The sequence below is a fragment of the Heterodontus francisci genome, chromosome 39 (genome assembly GCF_036365525.1).
Source record: "Heterodontus francisci isolate sHetFra1 chromosome 39, sHetFra1.hap1, whole genome shotgun sequence".
NCBI lineage: Eukaryota > Metazoa > Chordata > Chondrichthyes > Heterodontiformes > Heterodontidae > Heterodontus > Heterodontus francisci.
In genome coordinates, this window is record NC_090409.1 from 34,202,036 (window position 1) to 34,220,968 (window position 18,933).

General features: G+C 39.7%; 2 protein-coding genes across 3 annotated transcripts in view; one reads left to right on the forward strand and one right to left on the reverse strand.

Annotated features, from left to right (window-relative positions):
- Positions 1-18,933, reverse strand: part of LOC137352710 (carcinoembryonic antigen-related cell adhesion molecule 5-like) — a 721,824-nt gene that overhangs the window by 297,220 nt on the left and 405,671 nt on the right. The gene's annotated exons all lie outside the window — the stretch shown is intronic.
- Positions 1-18,933, forward strand: part of LOC137352906 (uncharacterized) — a 227,969-nt gene that overhangs the window by 106,691 nt on the left and 102,345 nt on the right. The window contains exons 5-12 of the mRNA XM_068018751.1: positions 8,894-9,157; positions 10,197-10,472; positions 10,567-10,824; positions 12,607-12,730; positions 15,074-15,129; positions 17,265-17,329; positions 17,915-17,956; positions 18,081-18,124. Coding sequence (XP_067874852.1) covers positions 8,894-9,157; positions 10,197-10,472; positions 10,567-10,824; positions 12,607-12,730; positions 15,074-15,129; positions 17,265-17,329; positions 17,915-17,956; positions 18,081-18,124 — 1,129 coding nt within the window. The remainder of the gene's footprint in view (positions 1-8,893; positions 9,158-10,196; positions 10,473-10,566; positions 10,825-12,606; positions 12,731-15,073; positions 15,130-17,264; positions 17,330-17,914; positions 17,957-18,080; positions 18,125-18,933) is intronic.

Genomic DNA, 18,933 nt, shown 5'->3' on the forward strand with positions numbered 1-18,933 from the left:
GAACAAAAGAACTCTTTTGGGAGTGCACACCATTGAATTATGATTCTCAGATAACATTGCCCATCGCTATTAAGTCTATTGCTAGTGATGTAATCTATACCAGCTTTTTGCCATAACGTTAGTTATTTAATTTTTAGATCCCAGAAACTGGAAATCTGTTTTTGGGAAATAAATCATAATTGAGCAAATCAAAATATAATTTTATAGACATTTTATTTCAAAATAAATTGTGATCCAACATTGGTACAATATGTGCGGAGCAGATTTTTACAGATCGTGCATTTTGAGGGAAAATTTGCAGTTACCCAAATTCACCCTCACTACAGGAAGCAGATCCTGTCCATTTCTGAACTCCAAAACATACACGTTCAACAGGAGTCACTGGATAGCTTCAGAAGCAGGAAACTTTGGTGATTTTGCCACTTTCAACTCTTGTGCTGCAATTCCTGGACCTAGCTGGATTCAACTGGTTTGATAAAGATCAGGGGCCTGAAATTGCTGAAGACATGCTGCATAGCTGTGACTGGCGTTGACTCCATCCCAAATCAGTGTGGTGCCCTGCAGATCTACCACTCTATCAAAATTCACTTTCAAATGCTTCATTGCCACTTTTGTAATGTAAATTCATTGTTCTGTAGTTCATTCTGACTGGGAAACTGATTTCCAGGTCCTGCCTCTGAACACTGGGAAAACTGGCATTGGACCTCCCGCAAGACCACACACTGGTGAACCAGCATTAGTCCCCCACTATTACACACTGCAGTAGTGCCATTGGACCCCAAAACTACATACTGGGGAAGGTGGCATTGGGCTCCAGCACTACACACTGTGAAGCTGGCATTGGAAACCCATCAATTGTTCTACTTCAGAAAGCCAGATGGTGAAGGTAGAACTGGAGGTGAATCTTTTCATTCTTTATAAGCTTTTGTTTTTAGAGACGCACATTAAAAACATGCACCTCCAAACACCATCCACCATAGTTTCAGTCTGCTCCTATATATAGGAGCACAATTGAATCCCACTGCTTTGCTAGGCCCGCACCTACCAAGAATGAGGAGCATTTATTTCGTCATGAACATTGTTGGAGAAAATCCAGATTGTACCCAATTGTTGAACAAATTCTCCGGACTCAGACATTGAGAATCAAACCCTTTATTGCATGATATTATGGGGGACACACCTTACCTAAATGCGGTCCAACGCTACTCCCAAAGAGCTACAGATCGCCGTGGATTTATATAGTAGAAAAGAGGCAGAGCTAACAGTTTCACAATTAGATAAACACCCACAAGACTGCCTACGTAACGGTGCACCATGCAGGGTCAGACATAAAACCGCAAGATAACCACAGGACTGCCTACGTGACTATACACCATGCACAGTCCAAGGTCAGCAAAACATCAGTTTCAACAATAACAAGCTAGTTCCTTAATTCAATGCCCATTCCAGACACCATATCTGGCCGTAATGTCTGATTGTGGTTAGCTGCTCTGTCTACAATTTATGACCGTTGGTTGTGGTTAGATTAGCTGTGTCCTGCTTTTCTGCTTCTACAAAGTTAAGTAATAATTAACAAAGCTAAGAAAATTTCTCCAACAATCCCTCCTTTTATCATACCATGATAACACAATATCATCGTATGTGGAGGGGAGAGGTATTTAAAGTAGTCATTGAAGCATAATATCTTTTTCTGCCATCGCGCTGTAGCAGCCACAAGGCCAAGTTAGCAATACATAACTGATTAATCTCAGCTTAAATGTCCCCATAATATTCTGTTCTTAAAATTCTAAAATTCCGTTCTCACAGTCCCCTCTTGACTCTTCTACAACCCTTTTAAGAATCCTTCTCTTGATCCCACCTCGGTGCCTTTAATGGTCTCTATTTGTCTAGAAACAGCCTTCAACACCCGGAGGGGTCGCACTCAATACGTCGCCTGCTTATATCACAAGGGGGCAGCGGGAATTTTGTAAAGGCATAAGTTTTGCAGGGGCTTCAAATACTTGCTTGCAACATAAAAGGTGGTACACTTGTACAATTAAAAATTCATTTAAACATCACTGTTACATAATCGATTGTATAAACATAATACAATTTCAGAAAGTACATTGATCATTCATTTCCTCACTTTAAGTATATATGAAAAGGTTATACAATTACCCTTTTTATGGCATAACTAATTGTCCCTCCTTTTACAGAGCAAGTTCAAACACTAATTGCTTTTCGGGTAGCTGTCCAACCTGTGTTCATACATCCTCTTGCATTGCCTAATTAATTTCTTAAGTTGCCAAATTAAGTATGTCACATCTAACACCATGATACCCAAAACCACTATCAGGACATGGGAGATAATTCTAAACCAGGGGTGTATCTGCACGTCTGACCCCCAGTTCCATAAGTCCTCCTTCCAGGTAGAATCATTTATCTTGTCAATCTCATCTTGTAGCATCTTCTTCGACTGTTGTTCCAGCTTGCAATGGCTTCCAGCTGCTGTCTCTCTTTACCCAAGCGTGTGAGCAATGGCTGAATAGTATATTCATATTCTCGGAGGTAATTTGTCAAATCCTCCTTAATACTTTCTGTCACAGTTATCGTTTCTGTCTTTTGCTCATGTATCTGTACCAACTCCGTCTTCCCTACTCGGGTTGGTATTTGTGGGTTGAACCAAAATGTACTGTTGCTCACCGGACAAGTCCGTTTATGTCCATACTGGTACTCCTTCGCTGTGGTGGTTAAGCAACATCTCCCCTTTCCCATATAGGCCACATGGGTTAGTCCTGACAATGCTTTCCTAGTCTTCATGGTGCAATTTACAGTGGTATTAAATCCACATTTTGATTCTGCCGTTTTATATATAGGATGAGGACATATGATCACCTGGTTTTCCAGACTACACTCAGACAATGGACAATGTTGTTCCAATTACCTCTTTTCCAATTTCCACAACATATGGTAAAATATCATTGTATTTTATGTAATCTTTTCCCCTTATCACTCCTATATTTTCTACTTCATGTAATTGTATCCCTAACTTATCTCTCAGAATTACAGGTATTTCCAACACAACTCCAATACTCATAGATCCTGTATTTACACATCCCTGACCTTTCCATACCTTAAGTTTTCTGAGTTGGCACCTGATAATTTTATCATTTGTGTGACTAGCTAAGTCCTCCAACTGGGTGTAATTGATCCAAACTGGTACCTGTCCTGCATCAATTTGCCTCCAATTTTCCTTCGTTTGTTCTAACATCCACGGACCATATGTACTACAAACACTTTCATTATTTGAAATGTCGTGGACCTCCTTTACCTTTTCTATGATATCATTAATAGTATGAGCATGACCTTCCCGTACTCTCACCAGTCCTGTCACCGTTTTTGACAGATCCTGTCCTACTTTAGCTACACCACTTCTGTGCCTTTTGTTCCTTTTTAAAAAAAATATCCTTTACTAGCTGACTGAGAGTTCTAACCTTCTGGTCCACATTTTCCAAATCTATAGTATTGACAATTGAAGTTCCTGTATTAAGGACTGTGGCTGCGTCATTCACTAAACTGCGTTTATGGCTCTTTCCCTTTATTATTTTCTCATTACCAAATTCCTGTCTCAACAATTGTTACAGTAATACCTTGTACAACTCTCGGGTCTTCTCAGGGCACCAGTCAGGTAGCTGGATATCTGAGAAAATCAATATTACCGGTACCAACTCAAGCTTTACATTATCAAATACAATTTTATTAGGTTTTATTATCGCAAGTCTATTTTCTAGTCCTGTAGTCAAGACTGGGCAAGGGAGACCAGTCACTTGTGGCTGTTGGGTCGTAACCTTACTCGTCGGTAATTCGGATGTGGGGTTAACCGTGGGGGTTGGTGCTTCTTGTCTGTTTAACCTCATAACCAGAAATAGGAACAGTCCTTTTTTTTTAGAGCTTTAATATCTTGCGCTAGGGGAGTTCGAGGATTGTCTGCACTCACTTTTGCTCTGTCTCATGCTTTCCCTGTGTTATTATTATTCCCAAATAAGAAACCTTTTCCTTCATTATCGGTGCCATTTTCAGCTTAACTTTCACTCTAACCTTCTGAAGGAAGGTGGAATATCGATGGATTATTATAAAATCCCTGGGAGGGACACGTCCAGATGTACTGTTGTCCCTTGAACGTAAATGCAAATTTATTTTGACACTCTTGTGCCAACTGTATGGACCAGAACCCATTGCTAATGTCCAACACAGTAAACCACTGATTTGTTATTTTCTAAAACTTTGATTGTCCTCTTAAATATCAGATAAATTTCCCTTTTAGTGCATTAAAATAACCGCTCATATCAATTAAATTTTGTTTATTGATTCCAATTTCTTATGCCCAGACTTGGTTGTACTTTTTGTACGTTAAGGACAGAAGTGTTTGCAAATATCTTTCCTTCTCAAGCATTTTATCTCATTGATAAAGATGCTATGATATTTGATGTCTGCAATTCAGTTTTAAATTCTCAAAGCTGCTGGATCTCTTGTTGTGGCATCAGTTCTCATGTGGCCTTGGAACCTGCCGTCACCTGCTTAAAAAGAATCCATTGTGGCTCTGCCCCTGAGCCCAATGGGTTAATTTGTCCAATTCTATCTGTCTATTAGAAATGTAAAATTTAACAATGTCCAATATGTATAAATTTGACTCTCAGCAATGCAAAAAGCTGCAGCGGGTTAAGTTCTTTGTTTGTCTCCAAGGGGGCGGAGCAAAACATTCTCAGCTACGTCACTTTACGAAACCTTTCTTTTCTGATCGAAAAGAACTATCTATTTTAAACCTTTTCAATCCTTTTGGTATCCTTAGGGTTTAAAAACAACAAAATCATGTGTAACATTTTTCAACTTCAAAGGAAAGCATCTCCATCAGGAAAGACAGCATTTTAGATTAAACTCCAATTGTTTCCAAGCTTTTTGTATCTCTTGTAAGAGGTTCCTAATCCAAGGATTTTTACGACAAAGATGATTCCAATTCCAATTCATTGCAATAATATTTAAAAATCAAAACTGCCGATGTTATATGAGTGAGTCCCCTGTCCGGAACTTAAGACTCCTCCAAAACTCGACATTGTGGTTGCAAATGACATTTCCAGTTCTTCAACTTAAACAGGTCAATTAACCTTAACAGTATTAATTCAATTCAGACTTATTAACTTATAATACTTATTAACTACACACAACAGAACAGAATAGCACGTGCTTATTTTAAAAGATAGGTAAATTACATCATTTTCTTGCTCTTTCTTCAGGCGCCTTTTCAAATGACTGTAATAAAACCAAAAACGAAAGAAAAAGTTATTTAACATTCTTACAACAAAAGACTTAACACTAGGTCCTTACACAAACTTTAATCTTTTTAAATAGACAGAATCTTTCCTATACCTCCTTTTCTATCCTTTCTTTCCCTTAAAACAATATAACAGTCAGTAAAACATGTCTTCAAATTTAGACTGTAAAATAAAACAATAGCAGAGTTTCCAATTAAAACAATGTTCCAAACCCCAAATTAGATTTCTGCCAGACATCTTCAGACCTTCATGGCTGAAGCTTATCCCTCAGAAAATTGTTCATTGCCTTTTCACAGTTGCAAAACCAACTAAAAATAAAACTTTAACTTAAAATATAATTCAATTTTATATCCCATTCCTGGGTGCACAATCTTAAATCGAAATGAACACACTCAACAATCACTTTTCACATTCATTCAATTCCAAACAACTTAATAGACTCATGCTTTTAACATTAAAGCCAGACAACAAAGAGTTAACGATAGTCAGTTCTACAGAATACAAGCTGTTCTTCCCAGATATTCAATTCATTCGCCGAAGCTTCCGACATTCTCACAGTCGAATCAAAGACACAGTTACTTGTTTTACTCTAAAACATACCTATCTTTAAAACACATATTTACCGTGGCGCTTCTGCGTCTCCTTCGAGGGGGCAAACGGACGTGGGTTGCCTTTCTCCAGAGGACATGGTTTACTTGTCCCCGGTGGCAACCCTTCCTTCTTGGAAGCCGTTGAGTCCACTCTTACTTCTACTTTCTCAAAACCTTCTAAATTTACGAGTTCTTTTCTATGAATCAAGTAGCATTAAAACACAGGAAAACAAACAAGACACAACAAAACGAATAGACACAAGGATACGAACAGGCACAGTTAATGTTAAATTCTCAAGGTCAGCTAACCGGCACACCCCTGTCTCTCAGGCCAACGCTCTTTCGTTCTCCCTCCATCTCACAGCCTCTCTCTTTAGGGCCAGATTCCGGCTCGTGTACTCAGGAGCAACGATCACGTGCCTGTCGGGTCAATTTGGTAGTTTAGTTACAGCCCCAGTCGTTCACCGTCCCAGACGGTTGTCCTAACTCCTTTTGTCCCACAGCCTCTTTATTCCACCCGGTGGAGGAACAGCTCGTGCAAACTCAAATTAGGATCACCAAATTCCCAGAATTTGGTACTACTACTACACCGAATTCGCCACATTTTACTGGATTTTCTACTTTCTCCTTTTCAACTTCCCTTCGTGGAATTTTAGATCTTTTCTGATCAGGTTTCAGCCAATTCTTCCTTGACCCCTTTAGTCCCCCACTCCCAGTTATCTGGCCTTCACGTGGGGCCCAGTCGCCCTCTTAATTCCGGCTCAGGCTGGGTGATTGAGACACTAGGGTCGCAGAAAAGTTGACTTACCCCTGATCCTGTCGATTAGTTTTTTTTTCACTAGGTTCTTTTGGATCCTGTGAACTCAGGGATCCTGCCGACTACGCCAAACTGTTGGAGAAAATCCAGATTGTGCCCAATTGTTGAACAAATTCTCCGGACTCAGACATTGAGAATCAAACCCTTTATTGCATGGTATCATGGGGGAGCACACCTTACCTAAATGTGGTCCAGCGCTACTCCCAAAGAGCTACAGATCGCCGTGGATTTATATAGTATAAAAGAGGCAGAGCTAACAGTTTCACAATTAGATAAACACCCACAAGACTGCCTGCGTAACGGTGCACCATGCAGGGTCAGACATAAAACCGCAAGATAACCACAGGACTGCCTACGTGACTATACACCATGCACAGTCCGAGGTCAGCAAAACATCAGTTTCAACAATAACAAGCTAGTTCCTTAATTCAATGCCCATTCCAGACACCATATCTGGCCGTAATGTCTGATTGTGGTTAGCTGCTCTGTCTACAATTTATGACCGTTGGTTGTGGTTAGATTAGCTGTGTCCTGCTTTTCTGCTTCTACAAAGTTAAGTAATAATTAGCAAAGCTAAGAAAATTTCTGCAACAAACATTGATTTTAAACTGTTACTGGAGTGAAGAAAGGACTTGTTAAACAGATCAGCCGTGGCTGGAAAAGATATTTGCATATTAACAGGCGGTGCTTGGAAGGACAAAGGACCATTCCCTGACACATTCAACCCACAATGGACTTTGATCACCAGGTATTGTGTAAGAGGAACATTCCAAAGACTGCTAAGGTGATACAATCCAAGATGTGGTCTGACCAGTTAGTCACATGACTAACTGGCTTGGCAACCTGGGTTTTTCTGAATTGTAATAACAGTTTGAACTGAAAGGGTCCATTTGCTCCTGGACTGAGAAGGTCTGTCCTATCTGCTCCCATCTCTTTCTCACAAGCCTCTGTCCACTGAAGACACATGAACCCCAAGAGAGAAAAGACTCCGACAGCAAAGAAGGTTTAGGAAGAATACAGGGCCCCAACAAAAAAGCAAGATCTACCTACAAACTAGGACTCTACAATGAGCTTGAAGAACCATAATAAAAACTCTTCCGATATTGCCTCAAACTTTTCCACTTGATTTTTTTTTCTGCTCTTTTCTGTCTCTATTTGCATGTGTGTATCGCATATGCATGCTATCGTGGGCGCATTGTGTATCCATAGGCGTTAACCTAATTAGAGTTTATGTTAAATAAATCTCAACTTTTCTCCTTTCAACCGAAGAAAACCTGCTTGTGCTGGTTTCTTTGTCTTATAATTGGAAAGCGGTGAACAAGGATTCACCAAGGGGGAGCTAAAAACACTGTGTTAAAAATAAAACCCTGGTACGGTAAGACTAGGTGAAGACTGAGACGGACCCTCAGACACCTTTCTCACCTGATCGTAACACCCACTTTATGCCCACCACGTGAACACAATTAAATTCTCATTTGCTATACAATTAACACCATTGCAAGCTTGGAAACTGACATTGAACCCTCATTATTACACTGGGAAAGTGGCATTGGAGCCCCCACCATGACACACAGTGGAAACTTGCTTTGAGTCTCCACCACTGCATACTGGGAAATGCACAACAGGTGCCCACCAGTACACACTGGAACTGGCATTGCGTTTCCACCACTACATTGGTGCAGTAATCGGTGTCAGTAAATGCAAAACGAGCAGGATTTCTGCCAGAGGCTGCCAACCCATCAATCCTGCCTGTCAATGATGCCATGATGGAATTAGTTTCACAAATGAAAGGTGATGTGTCTGGTCCAAACTATACTCTAATACCAGGCCCTTTACTCAGGAATTTCAATGCCCAGAATCTATCTGAGGACTGACTTCATTTGTACAAATCAATAACTCACCATGTGTTTATTCAACAAACCAGAGTTATGGTGTTTAACTGGTCTTGCAACATGCTATGAAATTAAAGGGCAGGAAACAGACATGTGAGTAATTTTCCAGTAAATGTTGTCTCTCCAACTTATTGACTTAAGTTTATATACCAGTGTGATTGATAGTGTGTAGAAAACACATGGGTGTGTAGTTTCTGTGGTGGTGGTCTTCATATTTATACAGTCCGCTACTGCTTTTCATTTTTTGCATAATTTTATTACAATCCATTTGTGCATTTATTTTAGATGGACCAGATCTTCCTAATATATCCATTAACCCTGATTTACCTCTTTACATTACTGGAAGAACTGTTACTTTTTCATGTTCTGTGGACTCAAACCCACCCGCTGAATTGGAATGGTATCTGAATGGTACCTCTCTTCAACAAAAAGGGCAACAACTTATCATTACTAGCATTACTTTAAATGACAGTGGAAATTATATCTGTCAGGCCTTTAACAATGTAACCAAAAGGTACAGTGCCTCAACTAAACAAATGGCTGTAATAGGTAGGTAACACATTTTTCCATTTTATTAGATTAGTTTGTTGTCCACCAGTGGAATGGTGAAGCTGTCTGATAGTTAATTCTACAAATAGACTGAACTTGAATAGGTCATTGATTAAGAAAATGAGGTTCCTCGGTCCTGTTTTGTGATAAACTTCTGGCTATCAATGTATCGGTTACACGAACAAACATTTCTAAATAATCTTCAAATTGACGCAATAAGAATCAAATTATCAAATAGTTGTAATGCTTGATCTGTCTCCCACTTTCTTACATATACATTTCTAACTGGAGACTTTGACATTGAATATAGGAGAGATAGAGACACACTCACATATCAAGGGTGGAAGCTGTTTCGTATTTTGCTTCTTAAAGGATCTTAAAAAGACCTGCATTAGCCAAGAACTTTCATTCTAATTGGTTTTCCAAATGTCTATCAAATCTCCCTGTCGCCTTCTCTACTGGAAGGAGAACAACACCAGCTTCTCCATTATATCCACATAATTGTACACCCTCAACTCTGGACCCATTCTAGTAAATCTCTTCTGCACCCTCTGCAAAGCCATTCAGCTTTCAGAAAATTAACATTTAAATATAACATGCTACAAATATATTAATTTAAAACTATTTAAGTGGTGAAATTCTACTTTGATGGGGACACAAAATGGTTGTTATTGCAGGCACCCATTATACTTTCCATCCCCTATTCACTTCCATTGACTTGGTGAGCCACTAACTATTGATTCTGCAAATACATAAGAATCATTGAACTCAAAATAAAATTGAAACAAAGGTTCCTCGAAAAATTAAGTTCCTGCCGCAGTTCTTTCCTCTTTCTACTTCTTCAACCTCACTAATTTATCACCAATTCACAGGTGTTATTTATGTTTTTGTAAACCAAAAACACCTATCCATATATCAGATATTATCTGAATGTTATATTAGATCTAGTTTGTCTGGTTATGAATTTACTACAGGAATAACCACTGAGTGTGGTGTAGAAAATTGTGTATCCCCATTTCCTTTTTAATTGTATTTACAGAACGAGTTTCCACTGTCACTGTATCGTCCAACAATTCAAAACCAGTGGAAAACATCGATACCATTTTACTAACTTGTCACACTTCGGGCTTTATACAATCACGGATATGGTTTAAGGATAATCACCCTGTCCAGGATAATGACAGAATACTAACATCTCCAGACAATGTTACACTGACTATACTCCATGTTAACAGAAAGGATTCAGGAATATATAAATGTCATGCAAGCAATGATTTTAGCAGCAATTCTGGAGATACCATCCTGCAAATTAATTGTAAGTACACAAGGAGCTCAAAGCATTAGTTTGTATTTAATATTAGTGATTATTTTAGTTACACAGAAACCACATACTTGATTTTTTTTTATAGATGGACCAGAGAATGTCATTATTGCACCCCCAGGGGCAATTTGGGTTGAACTGGGAAAACCTTTTGAATTTCATTGTTCTGCTCTATCAGTCCCAGCTGGTGCATATGAATGGTACAATGGGACTAGGCTGTTAAAGACAGGACAAACTTACAACATTGCCTCAATAAGCTCGGATCATGCTGGGAATTATACTTGTCAGGTTAATAACATCATAACCCAAAAAAGCAGTAATGCTATAGTACAGGTAACTGTCCAAGGTAAGTAAATGTTACACTGCACTTTTCATTACTTTAAAACTTTTACCAGAACTGTAATTGTGAATGCATTTCCTTCATCTGAAATAGTCTGATGTACTGTTCTAGCTGCCTTAGAGATAAGGAAATTCTGAGGAAGATTTTGATCAGTTTATATTATCCAAAGATTGTAAACTATTCCAAAGAGAATAGTCCAAATGTTCTCATACATAATGTAATATGACTTCTTGTTTCACAAGGGTACTCAATTCTAGTCAATGCTCAGAAATAGCCTGTGCTACATTGTCCCAAATACTGCCCTGTTTTGCAATTTCAGTGTTCCTGCTATTTCTCCTTACATTTTAAATTGTTTCTTGAAATGTTTATTGAGCTCCAGCTTCGGTGTCATGGTTGAATCATGATCAATAGCTCCATATTTTAATAATCTTTACATGAGTAATTATCACCTCCCCTTTTCTGTTTCTCAATCAAAACTAAATTCTGTGTACAGTTTCCTCGTTTACGGAAATGTGGCTACAGTCTTTCTCTACTTACATTCCTTTCACAATTTTGTGCACTTCTATCATATCCTCTCATAATCTTCACAGTTGCAGTGAAAAAAAAATCTAGATTTTGTGTCCTTCATCTCATCTATATCCTTTCATCACTTGCATCCCAGTTATATCCAAAACTGAACACAATGCTCTATAGCTATGATAAAAACAAGAAATGCTGGAAATACTCAGCAAGTCTGGCAGCGTCTGTGGAGAGAGAAGCAGAGTTAATGTTTCAGGTCAGTTATCATGAAGAGTCACTGACCTGCAACATTAACTCTGCTTCTCTCTCCACAGACGCTGCCAGACCTGCTGAGTATTTCCAGCATTCTTTGTATTCATTTCAGATTTCCGGCATCTGCAGTATTTTGTTTTTACTCTATCACTATGTCCTGGTAAATGCATTGTGAAGACTTATCGTCATCTCCTTGATTTTTGCATTCAATAGATTTAGATGCATAAAACCTAGAATACTATTTGTGAAGTTTAAATCCTGCTTTTAGATAGTTGTGTAGCAGCACCACAACAGAACTCAGTTCCTGCTTTCCATGAAGAATCTACCATACTACTTTGGTTTTCCTTTCCGTTCAGTGAAAATCGGGAATGGTGTGTAACAGGTGGTGGTTCCGCTATCGCTTGTTTTACCAGTAGTTAAGGTCTCCCAACCCCAGTGGCTTCAGTATGAAGGAAAATGTGGCACAGAGTAAAATGGGCTGTTGCATCATTCGCGCCAATTTTGGGCATTGCTGAATATCCAGTGCCAATTTCATTTAGTTTTGATTATTACATGAAAATCCACCAGATCAAGACGCAGAAAATGGAAGTTAAAAAAAAAAGTTTGAAAGATACGTTGCAGCTGAGGCAACATTTTAGTTTGGGGAGTGACAAGGGACCTAATGCCTCTTGGAGTTTTGGAAGACAATGTGGACGACAACCGGGATTGCTTTCAGTGCTGGGCTGGGCCAAGGAGCAAGAGCTGTAGAGAACAACTAAAATATATGGTGAGATCAACAGCATAGGGACTGAACCAACTTGTCACTCATGCAGTTACACAGAGTTGTATTTAAATGAGGTGACTATTAACTGTGCAGGATTTAATCATGGCCATTTTTATTGTTTGTAACCTTTGCAACTTGGAAACTGTCAAACACTATGGTAATAAAATCTGAAATATATACACATTGCGACTGAAGTGTAAATCTTTCAGGCATTTGACAATTACGTTCAATATTTTCTCAAATTGTATTTTCAGCTCAAACCAATCACGACAATAACATAAGCAGCGGCGGCAAAGCAGGGATAGCGATTGCTGTTCTTCTTAGTCTGGGTTTGATCAGTGGGTTAATTGTATGGTTGGTCAGAAGGAAAGCAAGCAGGTAAATACTGTATTCAAATTTTACCTGTACCATGAGTAGTTTTGTCCATAGCTAGGTGGATTAAAGTTGTCGGTTTTGTAAAAAGTTGCTTCCAAATACTTTGAAATATTATATAAATGTATATAGTGTCATGGAATTGTATTTAATTTTTCCCTCTGTTTGAAACATTGTGCCTTTCTGACTGTTTACAAACAGTGTACCTTTAAGACAGAGAGAGAACTTTTAGATTTCTGATGCACAGTGTGCCAGCTGCACTTGTTACCTAGGCAACTGCAGGAGAGTGAGGTGGTCTTATGGTATTATCTTTCAATTTAACTGTGTGTAAAAACCAGCTCAAACCAGTTTTGTTGGACACCATTGAAGCATGCTTACTGGAGGAAGAAGCTATCTATTTCTCTCAAAAGAAATACGACAGTGAGCTACATACAGGCTGTGTTAATTGCTAAGGAGGAAAAAACTCTTTGAAGACACCATTTGTATTGCTGGAGGTAGCAAAATTCTATTTCTTTACTTCCAATCCAAGAAATCTTTGCTTCAAGATTGAATCTCTCTTGACTCATTGTGTTTTCTGGAATTTGCAGTAAAGTTTTGACTGAGAGACTGTTGGTTTTAAAATCCAAGTGGGCCCATTGCTATACTCCTTGTTTAAAGAACAGTTTGACACCTGCTGCAGCGGAAGTGCTTTGAATGCCTATCTATTGAAGGACTGTTTCATTGAATCCGCATGGAGATTCCAGTAGCATTTGATTATTTTTACACTAGGATACCTCACCCATCAGGAACGTAACCCACAAAGTCATACAATCCAGTTATTTATTTATTCTTAAGAAACAGCTAATTTATAAAAACATCATTTTTTAATCAACCGGTTAACTGTTGATTTTTGAGTGTTTGTGTGTGAATAGGGGGAGTTAGGTTAAAATTTGAAATTATAAGGTCTTTAGACATCGGGTTATCTTAATAGTGTTTAAGATTTAGTTTTAATAATTAGTTAATTTGTTGTTGTCCAAAGATACCTGCTTTGTTCTGTTTTATTCTGGGGGTTATTAGAGTGTTTAATTTGGCTGTTTTCCGGTTGGGTGGGAAAACGTTAATAATATACTGTGACCTGTGAGTGATAGGACTGAATTGACAGTGCATTGCTTTCGCCACAGTCATAACAATAGTTACAAAGGGCTGAGTTTTATCCTTGTCGGACGAGAGCAGTCCACTGACTGAAAAGTCGGTGGCAAACCCACCTCTGCCTGGCCAAGTGATCCAGACCGCATATTATGGTCCCCAGGCCTTTAATTGGTCTAAGGTTGGGCTTCCACCTCATTGAGACAAGAAGTCCCGCCTAATGGAGGTGATGGCCAATCAGCAGGTCGGCAGCACTTAGTCCCAGCAGCGCCATCGGGGGCGGTGGCCATTGCCAGGACTGCAACTCAGTTTCGTGAAGAACAGGAAGGACAGCCTCAGTGAAAAGGTAAGTTTTTGGGGACTTGCCGAGGGTGATCGGTCGGGCCCTGGCGAGGCAAGGCTGATCGATTGAGGAGATGGGGGGCATGTTGGGTGTTTGGGGTGGTTGGGCATTGGGGAAGCCTTCCATCAGGCACAGGGTGCCTGATCTTGAGGAACCCCCACAGGCCAACAGATACTCACCTGCTTTTGTCAGGTGGTTTTTCTCAGGTCTGGGCCACCCAACCAGCCACGGGTAAAATCCCCTTGGCTGTGGGTGAAGGCCCTTAAATGACCGTTAACTGGTCACCTAAGGGCCTTGATTGGCCTGGGGAGGGCCACCCTCTCCCACCACCAGTCCGCGTTTTTGGAGGGGGGAGGGGTGGCGGGGGGGAGGTTAAAATTCCAGATAAGGTATGTTTCCACTGTTAATGTTAATGGTTTATTTTTCTGCTGAATTATCTCCTAATTTTGGTCTTACAACTCCTCCACTGTTGATGCAGTGACTTAGTTTTGCATCTCCCACCCTTCAAACTGTAGTACAGAGAATCTTTTAGATTTCCACCAACTTTACTCTTCTTCCCCAATAACCCCATGTTTTGATATTTGGCGATAAATAATAATATAAAAATTTAAAAATAAGGGCACAATGTACAGCTTTATGATGGGAATCCCCAAGTTCTGATTAAATGATTTGCTCTATCCCACTTCACCTGAGGATATTTGGCCTTGACTCCGATGTGGGGATCGATTCTGAAGCATGAAATCTGTTCCTTCCAGTTAGCAGAACAATTTTCATTAATCATTTATAAATAGAATTTTTGATGCAGATCATATTTAATGAATCATTGCAATAAAACATCCTCCTGAAAAGTTCACATTTTGGTCTGTTGCACATTTGTTTAGGGTGAAAGGTCCAACACAGGAGCAAAATGATACGAACATTAATTCAACAGTAAACCGTAAGTGAAATATTTCAGCATTTCCACATTGCAAATTCCAACAGTTCTTGTTGATTTAATTAATTTAATGAGCCATATATCACACAGATTTTAAAGTTTTATATTTGCACATAAATGAGGATAACCTAATAGAACAATACCTCTTGTGCACTTTGCAAACAAAGTTATTGCATAGCATGTTTAGTGCTAGTTTGGAACTAGTTGACAAAACAATAATGTTTAACTCAACGTTCTGTTTAACACCGGTTTTCAACACAACAGTAAGTTGAGAATGATGAAAGGAAACAATCTTTTATAATGTCCAAGCACTGTTTCTGTATCTATTTTCATGTGATTGTCTCATCTTGCACAAACTTGTGTATTCCTTTTAACAGCTCAAGACCTAGTCGATTTATCCAGGCATACAGAGTTGTCCATGAGATGGATGTTTTGCTGAAGCTAAAACATTTGTTGTTACGAATTGGGTGCTCCTTTTGTAATGCCACTCAGCTCCACTAACACCCACATAATGAAGCATTGGGGATAGTTTTGCCCTTGTGTCTGAGTGATAGCGAATCAGCAGCCCATTTTATATCTCTACTGATTTATCTTGAAAAATATAGGCCTGAATTTTTCGTTGGGTGGATGAGAGCTGGCCTCCGATGTAAAGGTTGGTGGCGAACCTGCTTCCGCTTCACCTGGGGATCCATTCCGTATTTTATGGGTCGCGAAGCTTTAAGTATTCCGAGGTGGGACTTCCACCCGCTTGAGGGAGGAAGTCCTGCCTCATTGAGCTGCTGGGCAATCAGCGGGCCGGCAGCTCTTCGTCCCAGCAGCACCACTGGGAGCAGTGGGCACTGCTGGGACTACAGCCCGGCATCAACAAAAGATGTCGGGAAGCCGGGAGGAATGGTAAGTTTTGGTTACCTTGCTGGGGGTAATCAGTCGGGCTCCAGCGAGGCAAGGATGGACAGTTGGGGTGAAAGGGGATGTGTTGGGTGTTGGACGTGGTTGGGGTCTGTGGGGGGCGGCCCTCCATCAGGAATCCGATCACTGCCGCCTGGTTTTCCCAGGTGGCTTTTCACGGCTCCAGGATGCCCGCCTGCCACGCGTAAAATCCATATGGAGGCAGGCGAAGGCCCTTAAATGGCTGTTAAGTGGCCACTTAAGGGCCTTGATTGGCCTGGGGTGGGCGGGCCGTTTCCCCACCCCCCCAACCCTCCCTCACTACCCTCTGTAAAGCGGGAGGAGGTGAGAGCAGGTCAGGAAAGCCTCCCGAAGTCTGCTGCTCCATTTTACCACCCCCCTGCTCATTGGGGTAGCTTAAAACTTAGGCCATAGAACAGGATTCCGACTCGCCATCTCATTTCACACGATTGCACAAAGTCAAAATTACCCTTGTTATTTGGTAGGGTGACTTGATAAAGTCTGTTCCAACTGTACCCTTTAATGGTAAAATTAACATGACAACCCCAGTAACCTTCTGGTTGGTAAATACAGAATCCACTCAAAAAACAGTAACAGAAGAAAAAGAAATATTGGCTGCAATTTCTTGCAATATAAATCATCTTGTTCTAATTCTGCTGGAATCTAGAATGGTTCATTGATTTAGGAATAATGTTCGTGCCTTGAAGAGGGTGCCGTGGAGATTTACTAGAATATTACCAAGGAAGGTAGGACTTTGTTACCTGGAGAGATTGAGATGCTGGGCTTGTTCTTTTTAAGAGTGTAGAAGTCAAGGGGAGTGGTGTTCAAAATCATGAAGCATTTTGATAAGAGTAAATAAAGAGAAACTGTTGCCAGTGATCGACATTTAGCTAGCTGGAGGATAGGGATTCAAGGTAATTGTCAAAAAAAGAAAGCTGCAAAATTCGGAGTGTTTTGAAGCAGTGAATTATTATGATCTGGAATGTACTGCCTGAAAGGGTAGTGGAAGAAAATTCACTGGTATGTTTTAAAAGGGAATTGGATGAATGCTTAATGGGAAAATATTTACAAGGCTATGGCAAAGGGGCTGGGGAATTGGATTAACTTGACAGCTCTTTCAAAGAGTTGATACTGACACGATGAGCCAAATGGATCCTTTCTGTGCTGTGTCATTCTATGATTATATGATTATATTTTCAGGACTGATTAAATGTTTTGTATTCTCACAGACATCTATGCTGCAATCAGTGAGAATTCAGCAGGGACCTATGAAAATATTCCAGGAGCGCAAAAGGTTGGGACAATTGTATGAATATAGTTATACTGAGCTCATTAAACTGAAGACAATCTATGTTTATTTACAACCATCAAAATCTTACTTCATGTGGTAGAAGTAAACTGGAGTCATATATAATCCAGACTGGGTTAGGGGTTTCAGCCTTCCTTGTCTTACTCCATTGGTGGACCAATTGGTTTTGAAGACAATTCAAAAAGGTTCCTGGTCCTAGATGGAATATTGGGGTGAACTTTCAATTTGAACACGAAAATGGAAATCAAGTGATATATAAAATGGGTGTTCAGTGTGCGATTGCTCCTCTTCCAACACGTGGTAAAAGTGAACAATCATCTCCTGAAATTTAGTTTGGGAGATAGATAATTTAGGTAATTGTTATAACTTTTATCGTGGGATATATGAACCGCTAACCAGACTGAATTCTGAAGTAACCACATTGCGTTCTTGTGTAAAAGCAAAATACTGCAGATGCTGGAAATCTGAAATAAAAACAAAAAGTGCTGGAACCACTCAGCAGGTCTGGCAGCTTTTCAGCTTTCTTGTGAACCAGTTTACAACATATTTTTCGAAATTGTTTTTGTCCAGGAGAGAGCTACACAACCACTTGATGAAAACTCTACTTACATGGCAAGGACATTATTTTGTGTATTTCTTTAAAGTATTCACTTACACTTTATTCTATATTTCACTTCAGTTCTCTTTTGCCACGCTCTATTTCTGTTAACTAACAACTAGCTTTTTATTTTAACAGGGCTTACAACTGCAGAATCGGTCAGTTTATAGTGAATTGAAGAGGTATGTGGGTAGAAAATTTAACAATTTTAACATTTACCATGTTAAAAAGCAAATGAAATGTAGATCTTTTTATTTGCGCTAAGGATAGGGGTATCACCTGGCAAGGCAGTGTTTAAGCCTAATGGCATTTAGTATCAACCATGTAGTGTCAAACTGGAGACTGATGTCGATAGACCGGATGACATGATTCTTTCCCGGAAGGACATTATTGAACTAGTAGGGTTTGACAACAAATATAATTTCATAGCAGTTTTCTGGTGCTAACTCACAAATTACCAGATATGATGAGTTCAATTTCAGAACATGTTATGGTGAGCTTTGAACTCTAGACTTCTGGGTGGACAGTCCACTCAGATACTGTACACTTCTTGAGAATAACGCATTTAGTTTGGTTTAGTTGTGAATGTGCTGAATATTAATCTTTGGATTGTTTCCCTTAATGTTGTGGTTTTGGACTAAAGACTTCAGACATTGAACAGAATGCAAACAAAGTAACAATTGAGAATGCTGATTTCAGATCATGATTGCAATGTAAAGCTTCTGATTAATGATCTTTCTTGCTTCTAAAGATAACCTACTATCCTGTGTCAAGCACTAAAGATCTTGATTAAGTAAGTTTCATATTTGTTCTGTGCAGACATCACATGAGATAGTGGACAAGGGAGTGAAGAGACTCTAATATTCCAGATGGGGAGAACGAGAAAATCAATGGCCTGGATTCGATGTGGCCGCCACCGAGCCGCAGAAAATGGCGGCCCCCACACACGGCGTTGGCTCCGCGGAGCTGTCACTATCTTATATGCGGCGGC